This window comes from Hemiscyllium ocellatum, chromosome 2 (assembly GCF_020745735.1).
Source record: "Hemiscyllium ocellatum isolate sHemOce1 chromosome 2, sHemOce1.pat.X.cur, whole genome shotgun sequence".
Taxonomy (NCBI): Eukaryota; Metazoa; Chordata; class Chondrichthyes; order Orectolobiformes; family Hemiscylliidae; genus Hemiscyllium; species Hemiscyllium ocellatum.
Genome location: NC_083402.1, coordinates 58,800,596 through 58,811,397, shown reverse-complemented (window position 1 = coordinate 58,811,397; position 10,802 = coordinate 58,800,596). Strand labels below are relative to the sequence as shown.

Here is a 10,802-nt window from a genome sequence, read left to right as displayed (position 1 = left end):
AGTAACTTAATGCATTCTTTCATGGAACTATTAATATTTTTTGAAGTACATAAAATGTTTTTAAATTTGTCAAATTATTAAAAATGGTTGAACAAGTTTTGGTTATTGTGCCTGAACAAAGATACTGTTCAGAGCCAATCTGAAGGCTGTCGCATCAGCCTGGTCTCTAGTTGAGGGTGTTTGGTGATAACAAAGATACAGATTTTATTGTAATTAAGAAATAGACATCAGACATATACTTTCTAACAGAACTTTAATGCATGTTTCAACAGCATGTTTGACTTCAACAGGAATTTAAAATATACAAACTTGCAGGTTTTCCACTTTGATGAAATAGTAATGGTAGCTGCCTAATTTAAACAAAAGAAATCTAGATAAATCATGTGGTCTTTTAATGTATTCTGTGGAACTTTCCTAAAGTAGAACAAGGAAAAGGCTTCCATATCACAGGCAGCATGGGTGGGGGCTCCTTTGTGTATAAGACATCAAGAAATAGTAAACCATTGGAGGGGATAGTGAGTGTGATCAATGGAAAATGGAGCATTGAATATCAACCTATTCTTCAAGTCCACCTACAGTAAAAGCTGCATTTAAGTTATTCATGGACATATGCAAGAACATTTATTTTGAGAGTTTATAAAATTTTGATGAGACCAATTTGCACGCAGCTGATTTTCACTTAGCAAGATCTCATTCCCAACTGAATTGCTCTGAATAGGTTTATAAATCTGAGCAGCCAAGATATTAATTCACTACTGCTATTCTACATTGTGGACCCATGGGAGAAAGTAAGACAGATGCAAAGCATAGTGATGGTCCAATGAAGAATGGAACGACTAAGTTTGCAGGTGTGACAACTCATACAAAGTGATTGATAAGGAAACTGTTTGTAACACACCTACCATTAGATTACTTACTTACAATGTGGAAGCAGCCCTTCGGCCCAACAAGTCCACGCCGACCCGCTGAAGCACAACCCATCCAGACTCGTTCGCCTACATTTACCCCTTCACCTAACACTACGGGCAATTTAGCATGGCCAATTCACCTAACCTGCACATTTTTGGACTGTGGGAGGAAACCGGAGCACCTGGAGGAAACCCACGCAGACACGGGGAGAATGTGCAAACTCCACAAAGTCAGTCGCCTGAGGCGGGAATTGAACCCGGGTCTCTGGCGCTGTGAGGCAGCAGTGCTAACCACTGTGCCAGCCCCATTAAAATGGAGATTAGCTAAAACCTGACAGCAATTTTACTGGACCTATCAACCAGTGAAATTTTAAAAGTCAAAAGAGATGATTATATTTAAGAGTCAGATATCTCCACTACTGTTGAGCAGCAAAAGCATTGAAAAGACAATTGTGGAAATACCCAAGAAAACATATTTACTGCTTTGGGTTCTATGTCAAGTGCTGAACTTCTAACTTTTCCTTTTTTGGTGGGACAGAGGGAAGAGATTTCTCAACATACATCATGTAATACAACAGGCATTTAATGCTGTTTTTAAATCACTTGTCACCTGAACACTGAAGTAACTCAAGTGCAATCTACTAGGTGGCACCACTATCACAGCAGAGTGAACACAAATAGCACAGAAACTGCTCTAGGTTCTTCTAGTAGGACATTATTATAAATAAGTTAACTATTTACATATTTAGGCAATTACACTTACACAAAGTTATCTATTTCTAGCCAGGAAGCACAACTGGAAATCCTTCTGAGGCTGTATATCAAACTTCAATTTGATAAGACAGCAAAATAAATTTCAACACATTTATCGGTCATCATTTTAAGTGTCAGTTAGTAGAAACATAAAGTGCCCTTTGTAACAACACACCCTACTACAGGGCTAACACAACTTGCAAACAAAAACTTTCACCAAAAGTACATAATACTACAACCAACTTTGTGTGAACTTACAAAACAAAATTACACAATATGTACAATCTTCTTTACTCAGGATTACCATCCAATCATATACTGTATATACATATATACTTCTGAATATATTATAACAATATATATTTAATATTTTTATAAACAAAACCTTACAAAAACACAATTATAACAAAAGAAAACAGTCCAACATAAATGTTAAATAAGACATTGATGTTCTGGGCAACACTGCTACTTCTGGGGAAAATATGCCATCTGTCTTTCTTTGGGTGCAACGTCTCCAGGTCTTGGAGGGCACTGTAAGCTGCGGCTGTAAAGTTTACATCCCCAGTCGTTAGAAGGTCAAATACACAAGAATGAAAATAGACATCCTTAACTTGGATTTTCTCATGGCATTTGGCTGTCGCAGTCTCTAAGGTATAAGCACCCTTTGGTGGGGCCTTAGGATGGTGCAGATGATTTGGACTATTGGTTGGAAGAGGGAGATGTCCACCTTCATCGATACGTTCATTCGTTGGGCAGCCACGGGCACAAAGCTGCAGTCCCTGGTTGTCATTCTCAGACAGGGCTAATGTTTCAGGCATCCGCAATGCAAAGGTTAAATATGGTCCCACTTGGCGCACTATCACAGTCATTCCAATGTATTTTGCATGCACTTCCACATGTTTACCACTCACTTTCTCCACTATCCACAAAGTCTTTATCCAGCCATTTCCCACTGTTGTACCATCAATGAATGCTGCAGGCAGATCATCTGTCATTGCTTGATAAACCTTCTGATCTGTACAGTCATGATAAGTTTTGAATATGATGGTTATCTGAAGAAATGAAATCATATAGACTGTGTATATTAATAAATGAGAACAGAATAATTAAACACTTAATAATGTATAATTCATGCAGGAGCAAAAAAGTGTCCAAATTTTTTAAAAATGGACCATCCAACATCTCGAACTATTATTTTTAATCTTAAATAAAAATCTTGCAGAGTGCATCCTATAACAGAAGCAATCTTACTACAATGCTCCTCCCAAGTTAGGTAAAATGACAAACCCAAAGCACTAAGTCTGTCACTTATAACTCTGAAAACCTGAACCACAGCATATCAGTGAAAGTGGAAACAGTGTTCCTGTCCAGATTAAATTTCAAAGGGGCATACCTGACCAAGAAACTAGCAAAAATTCTCCAAGCTGTTGTTGTTCTACATAACTAGGGGTGGAAGGTGTATATTGGCTTCAATACAAAACTGGGAGAAAGCGAGGACTGCAGACGCTGGAGATCAGAGCTGAAAATGTGTTGGCTGGGAAAGCGCAGCATGTCAGGCAGCATCCAAGGAGCAGGAGAGTCAACGTTTTGGGCATGAGCCGGAAGAAGAGCTCATGCCCGAAACGTCAACTCTCCTGCTCCTTGGATGTTGCCTGACCTACTGCGCTTTCCCAGCAACACATTTTCAGCTTCAATACAAAACTGGACAAGGTGCTCCTTATGCACAAATCAAACTTCTCCATTTGTCAGTCATCCAGGTGTGAGATATGCTAAATTATTAATACCTTCAGAATACAAGTTCCATGTAATGTAGCCATTTAGTTTTACGCCATTCCTGCTTTAAGCCTATCTGTAGTTAGCAAGATCCCATACGTGCCTCTACATCAATGAAAGGGTCTGTTGAATATTTATGATCACTTTTGCAGGGTCAAAGGCAGCCAGTCATACGCATTTTAAACACTGCAGAGGATAACCAAACTGCTGTTATCTTTGACCATAAATTCAACAATAATGATATATGCATTATTCTTGTATTCTTTTACGTATTTTGTTTCCTGAAGCAAATCTGGGGACTGTTGTGGCAGATCTTGATAAATTTTATCCAAAAATATGAAAATATCAATGACTGGGATTAAATGGATCAGTGTGCTCACTGGCTACTTGATAAGTACAACATCTTTCAAATAACCAACTCAAAAAATTATAAGCAATACAGCTACCAAAATGATGGCTTTCAATTGAAATGGAAAAAGAAAACTCCTGAATTTGTGAATACACAAACATTAAAATAAATCAAGTGAGACTATGTTAGCATCGTTGAGTTCATATCTTGTTTGAAAGGGCCCCCGTCATTCACATCACAAGTGCAGGCTTTTTTTTCAGATGGTGTTATCTAACATGGAACGAATCTTAATGCACAATTGGGTTTCTGATGCTTCTTTTCAAATATTTAAACAATGACCTGAAATTCTGCACTCCTTTGAGCTTACAATATTTCAATGATTCCTCTGTTCTAATTATCCTTCAAGAAAGTGACAAGCAAATAATACAACTGTAGTTTTCCAGTTAAAACATGTACCTTCCTATAGGTGGCACAGTGGTTAGCACTGCTGCCTCACAGCGCCAGAGACCCGGGTTCAATTCCTGTGTGGAGTTTGCACATTCTCCCTGTGCCTGCGTGGGTTTCCTCCGGGTGCTCCGGTTTCCTCCCACAGTCCAAAAATGTGCAGGTTAGGTGAATTGGCCATGCTAAATTGCCCGTAGTGTTAGGTAAATGTAGGGGAATGGGTCTGGGTGGATGACGCTTCGGCGGGTCGGCGTGGACTTGTTGGGCCGAAGGGCCTGTTTCCACACTAAGTAATCTAATCTAGAGTCAAAGAAATAGCCTCTGAAGTCATTGTTCATTCATTATATAATCAGATAGGAAGTGTTATATAAACTGGAAATCTGATGGGAATGGAAAGTGAAGAGTTCTGAGATATTGCAGAAAGGGAGTGCACAACAGTAGGTATTCTCCGACATGAATCCACCGATTCCTGGTAAACAGGAACTCATGATGATGCTAACATGGTCTGTCTTGGTTTATTTTAACGTTTGTCTATTGGACAGCTAGGATATCACTCACTGAGTTTCTTATAACCCCTACCCTTCCTCTTACTAAACTGAACCAAGCCAGCCCAGTAGATGATCCTGTACCTTGTTAGTAGCTGTGGCGCTAGAACCCTGTACGACAGGGACGTTGGTTACTTGCACTGACAAGTAGTCATTATCAATCAGGGGCCAGGCTCCTTCCACTTTACAAGTTTGAAAGTGATCCCGGAAAGTTCTGAGATGCGGATCACCGAACAAGCCACAAAAGACATAACGGCGAGTGGACTGCGGTTCGGTGCCTGCTGCCACCCGGTGCCCCCGTACCACACCAGCTCGGTTCTCGTAGTCACAGAAGCCCATGTTGTGACTGACAGGTACCAGGTCTTTGGCTGCGATTAAGGTCGGCCCTTCCCGGGAGCAGTTCCTCTGGCTCATCAGGTCGTTGATGCCAAGCATAGCTGAGTGGAAGGCCAGGTTACCCCGGCACGCCTTGGCTGTGCGCTCAGTGCAGAGAGCATAAGCTCGGAGGGCGATGCAGAACTCTGAGGCGAAAACATTCAAGGCAGCATTCAGATGGGAGGTCAGAGCTACAAAGTCAGTGGTACACTTCTGGATCCTGCACTGATACTGTTGCTGGCAGTAGGCTGCAAAAAACAAGAAGCACACTGTAAAACATGGTGCACTTAGGTTTGGTAAAATGGTGCATTCACAGAAATCTATATTAATAAAAAGTCTAGTGGACCCTCCCCCAGATTGAAAAAGCACTGCATTCCTAAAGTATGAATCAATTTGCATAAAGTGCTTCGAATACGATTGAAGGTAGTTATTGAAAAACTGCCTCCCTGGTGAAGTTGCAATGAGAACAACTTTGTTATTCAATGGTCTACGTTCTGAAAGTTCAAATGTGTTAGAAGGAGTAGGATTGGTAGTTGCACCGCAATCCACGGTTAAAATGTTACAAAGACGTGCAGAACACGGTGTCATCTTCGCATCATTTGTAATCGTGAGGGAAAGTAGATGCAAACATTACCGAAAAGCCAACTAGCATCAGATTGATTTCCCTGCTGTATCCTTAGCATTTAAATCAGGCGTTCACTCTCGGCTCAGGCATGATTTAGTGACGAGTAAAACGGAAATATCGGAGGAGCTCGAATAGACAGAAAAATAAAGGCGTGCCAAGAAAAATGAAGCAAACGATCCGGCCATTTCGTGCAGTTTGTAACTCGATCTCGTTTGCCGACTTTCAGTAAACACGATCGAAGGAAGGAATTATTTCTCGGCTCGGTTACCTCCACTCTTCCCTCCAAAAAACTGAGATAAACTCCTTCCCCACGTGAACTGTTTCTAATGAGTGCAAGCAGCCTAGATTTTAATCTAAATCGTTTATTTGCTTTAAATTGCCAAAGAGTTAGCGATAAAAGATACAAACTCTAGATGGGGGGAGGGAGGGGGTGTTGCGCCAAATAAATACAAATCCCATCTCGCAGGCGGACGCAGTCACCAGGCTCTGCCTAAAGCCAGGCTCTTACACAAACAAACATTTCAATTTTCCAGCGATAAGACGGGGTTGGGGGGTTACCTGTGTTGGCACACGTCGAAATGAAAAGCACCAGCAAAGTAAAGGCGGCGGAGGGGCTGTCAGCCCTGCACTGGTAAAATCCTGCTTTCCCCATTCCCATCCATTCAGGTTGCAGACAGGTTCTCAAATCCTTCAGTGAGAAGAGGCAGCGGCTGCAGCAACCTCTCCTCGTCCTGTGGGAGCCACAAACGCATGAAGGAAAATTAATCAAAGCAAGGCGAAACTGCAGCGCTGTGTCCCAGTGAGTGCAGTCTCTCTGTGAGGGTCAGTCCCAGTGGGTACAGTCTCCGTGGGGCTGTGTCCCAGGGAGTACTGTGTCAGTGAGTACAGTGTGACACAGACACTGGGAGATGCTGCTGCTCCGAGACAACACGCTCATGCTCCGCTCGCCAGTGCGCAACCAAACCCACTCGTCCCCGATCTCTCCGCCTATTGGCTCAGACGCCGGTCCACCCCCACGCTCCTGCTTCCCTATTGGAGACAGGCGGCTTCCGCTAACAGGTTCGGCTGCACCGAACAGGATGACTTCATCGGGGATGGGTGAGGGAGGGGGGAAGAGAAAGGGGGGGAGGGGGGGAGAGAAAAGGGGGGAGAAAAGGGGGAAAAAAGGGGGAAAAAAAGGGGGGGGAAAAAGGGGGGGGGGGGAAAAAGGGGGGGGGGGGGGAAAAAGGGGGGGGAAAAGGGGGGGGGGGGGAAGGGGGGGGGGGGGGAGGAAAGGGGGGGGGGGGAAAGGGGGGAGGGGGGGGGGAAAGGGGGGGAGAGGGGGGGAAGGGGGGGAGGGGGGGAGGGGGGGGAAAGGGGGGAGGGGGGGGGAAGGGGGGGAGGGGGGGAGGGGGGGGAAAGGGGGGGAGGGGGGGAGGGGGGGGGGAGGGGGAGGGAGGGGGGGGAGGGGGAGGGAGGGGGGGAGGGGGAGGGGGGGGGGGGGGGAGGGGAGGGGGGGAGGGGGGGAGGAAAGGGGGGAGGGGGGGAGGGGGGGAAAAAAGGGGGGGAGGGGGAAAAAGGGGGGGAGGGGGAAAAAGGGGAGGGAGGGGGAAAAAGGGGAGGGAGGAGGAAAAAAGGGGAGGGAGGGGAAAAAAGGGAGGGAGGGAGGGGAAAAAAGGGGAGGGAGGGAGGGGGAAAAAAGGGGAGGGAGGGAGGGGGAAAAAAGGGGAGGGAGGGAGGGGGAAAAAAGGGGAGGGAGGGAGGGAGGGAGGGAGGGGGAAAAAAGGGGAGGGAGGGAGGGGGAAAAAGGGGAGGGAGGGAGGGAGGGGGAAAAAGGGGGGGAAAAAGGGGAGGGGGGAAAAGGGGAGGGGGGGAAAGGGGAGGGGGGGAAAGGGGAGGGGGGGAAAGGGGAGGGAGGGGGGGAAAAGGGAGGGGGAGGGGGGGAAAAGGGAGGGGGAGGAGGGAGGGGGAAAAAAGGGGAGGGGGAGGGAGGGAGGAGGAAAAAAGGGGGGGGGAAAGGGGAGGGGGGGGAAGGGGAGGGGGGGGAAGGGGAGGGGGGGGAAGGGGAGGGGGGGAAAGGGGAGGGGGGGGAAGGGGAGGGGGGGGAAGGGGAGGAGGGGGGAAAAAGGGAGGGGGAGGAGGGAGGGAGAGGGAAAAAAGGGGAGGGAGGGAGGAGGAAAAAAGGGGGGGGAGGGAGGGGGGGGAAAAAGGGGAGGGAGGGGGGGAAAAAGAGGAGGGGGAGGAGGGAGGGAGGGGGAAAAAAGGGGAGGGGGAGGAGGGAGGGAGGGGGAAAAGAGGAGGGAGGGAGGGGGAAAAAAGGGGAGGGAGGGGGGGGGGGAAAAAAGGGGAGGGAGGGAGGAGGGAAAAAGAGGAGGGAGGGGGAAAAAAGGGGAGGGAGGGGGAAAAAAGGGGAGGGAGGGGGAAAAAAGGGGAGGGAGGGGGAAAAAAGAGGGGGAGGGAGGGGGAAAAAAGAGGGGGAGGGAGGGGGAAAAAAGAGGGGGAGGGAGGGGGAGAAAAGAGGAGGGAGGGGGAGAAAAGAGGAGGGAGGGGGAGAAAAGAGGAGGGAGGGAGGGAAAGGGGGGGGAAGGGGAGGGGGGGGGAAGGGGAGGGGGGAAGGGGAGGGGGGGGGGGGGAGGGAGGGGGGGGAAGGGGAGGGAGGGGGGGGAAGGGGGGAGGGAGGGAGGGGGAAAGGGGAGGGAGGGGGGAGAAAAGAGGAGGGGGGAGGGAGGGGGGAGAAAAGAGGAGGGAGGGAGGGGGGAGAAAAGAGGGAGGGGGGGGAGAAAAGAGGGGAGGGGGGGAGAAAAGAGGGAGGGAGGGGAGAAAAGAGGGAGGGAGGGGAGAAAAGAAGGAGGGGGGGAGAAAAGAAGGAGGGGGGGAGAAGGGAAGGAGGGGGGGAGAAGGGAAGGAGGGGGGGAGAAGGGAGGGAGTGGGGGAGAAAAGAGGGAGGGAGGGAGGGAGGGGGAAAAAAGAGGAGGGAGGGGGGAAAAAAGAGGAGGGGGAAAAGAGGAGGGAGAGAGGGGGGAAAGAGGGGGGGGGGAAAGAGGGAAGGGGAAAAGAGGGAGGGGGGAAAGAGGGAGGGAGGGAAAGAGGGAGGGGGGAAAGAGGGAAGGGGAAAAGAGGGAGGGGGGAAAGAGGGAGGGAGGGAAAGAGGGAGGGGGGGAAGAGGGAGGGAGGGAGGGAGGGGAAAAGAGGGAGGGAGGGAGGGAGGGGAAAAGAGGGAGGGAGGGAGGGGGAAAGAGGAGGGACAGAGTGGGGAAAAAGAGGAGGGAGGGAGGGGGGGAAAGGAGGGAGGGAGGTTGGGAGGGGGAAAAGGAGGGAGGGAGGTTGGGAGGGGGAAAAGGAGGGAGGGAGGTTGGGAGGGGGAAAAGGAGGGAGGGAGGGGGAAAGAGAGAGGGAGGGAGGGGGAAAGAGAGAGGGAGGGGGAAAGAGGAGGGAGAAAAGAGGAGGGAGAAAAGAGGAGGGAGAAAAGAGGAGGGAGGGAGAAAAGAGGGAGGGAGGGAGGGAGGGGAGAAAAGAGAGAAAAGAGGGAGGGAGGGGGGGGAAGAGGAGGAGGAAAGAGGAGGGGGAAAAGAGGAGGGAGGGGGGAAAAAAGAGGAGGGAGGGAGGGGGAAAAAGAGGAGGGAGGGAGGGGGGAAAAAGAGGAGGGAGGGAGGGGGGAAAAAGAGGAGGGAGGGGGGGGGAAAAAGAGGAGGGAGGGGGAGGGAAAAAGAGGAGGGAGGGAGGGAGGGAGGGGGGAGAAAAGAGGAGGGAGGGAGGGAGGGAGGGGGGGGGAGAAAAGAGGAGGGAGGGAGGGAGGGGGGAGAAAAGAGGAGGGAGGGAGGGGGGGAAAAAGAGAGAGGGAGGGAGGGAGGGGGGAGAAAAGGGAGGGAGGGGGGAGAAGAGGGAGGGAGGGGGGGAGAAAAGAGGGAGGGAGGGGGGAGAAAAGAGGGAGGGAGGGGGGAGAAAAGAGGGAGGGAGGGGGGAGAAAAGAGGGAGTGAGGGGGGAGATAAGAGGGCGGGAGAGGGGAGAAGAGAGGGAGGGAGGGGGGGAGAAAAGAGGGAGGGAGGGAGGGAGGGAGGGAGGGGGGAGAAAAGAGGAGGGGAGGAGAAAAGGAGGGAGGGGGGGAGAAAAGAGGGGGGGAGAAAAGAGGGAGGGAGGGGGGAGAAAAGAGGGAGGGGGGGAGAAAAGAGGGAGGGGGGGGAGAAAAGAGGGGAGGGGGGGGAGAAAAGAGGGAGGGGGGGGAGAAAAGAGGGAGGGAGGGAGGGAGGGAGGGGGAAAAAAGGAGGGGGAAAGAGGAGGGAGGGGAAAGAGGAGGGAGGGGGAAAGAGGAGGGAGGGAGGGAGGGAGGGGGAAAGAGGAGGGAGGGAGGGAGGGGGAAAGAGGAGGGAGGGAGGGAGGGGAAAAAAGGGAGGGAGGGAGGGAGGGAGGGGGAAAAGGGAGGGAGGGAGGGGGAAAGAGGAGGGAGGGAGGGAGGGGGAAAGAGGAGGGAGAGAGAGAGGGGGAAAGGGGAGGGAAAGAGGGAGGGAGAAAAGAGGAGGGAGAAAAGAGGAGGGAGGGAGGGGGAAAGAGGAGGAAGGGAGGGGGAAAGAGGAGGGAGGGAGGGGGAAAGAGGAGGGAGGGAGGGGGAAGAGAGGAGGAGGGGGGGGAAAGAGGAGGGAGGGAGGGGGAAAGAGGAGGGAAAGAGGGAGGGAGGGGGAAGGGGGAGGGAAAGAGGGAGGGAGGGAAAGAGGGAGGGAAAGAGGGAGGGTTGGGGAAGAGGTGGGTTGGGGAAGAGGAGGGAGGGGAGGGGGAAGAGGAGGGAGGGGAGGGGAAAGAGGAGGGAGAGAGAGGGGAAAAGAGGAGGGGGAAAGAGGAGGGGGTGGGAAATAGGAGGGAGGGAAGGGTGGGGAAAAGAGGAGGGAGAGAGGGGTAAAGAGAGGAGGGAGAGGGAGGGGGAAAGAGGAGGGGGAGGGGGAAAGAGGAGGGGGAGGGGAAAAGAGGGGGGGAGGGGAAAAGAGGGGGGGAGGGGAAAAGAGGGGGGGAGGGGAAAAGAGGGGGGGAGGGGAAAAGAGGGGGGAGGGCGGGGAGGGGG

The 10,802-nt window shown here is 50.8% G+C and overlaps 1 protein-coding gene across 2 annotated transcripts in view; it reads right to left on the bottom strand.

The window, feature by feature from the left end:
- Positions 1-285: 285 nt before the first annotated feature.
- Positions 286-10,802, bottom strand: part of rgmb (repulsive guidance molecule BMP co-receptor b) — a 184,907-nt gene continuing 174,390 nt past the window's right edge. For both annotated transcript variants that reach the window (XM_060844358.1, XM_060844348.1), the window contains 3 exons: positions 6,331-6,503; positions 4,857-5,395; positions 286-2,713 (listed from right to left, as the gene is read on the bottom strand). In XM_060844358.1, coding sequence (XP_060700341.1) covers positions 2,048-2,713; positions 4,857-5,395; positions 6,331-6,430 — 1,305 coding nt within the window. In that variant the 5' untranslated portion in view covers positions 6,431-6,503 and the 3' untranslated portion in view covers positions 286-2,047. The remainder of the gene's footprint in view (positions 2,714-4,856; positions 5,396-6,330; positions 6,504-10,802) is intronic.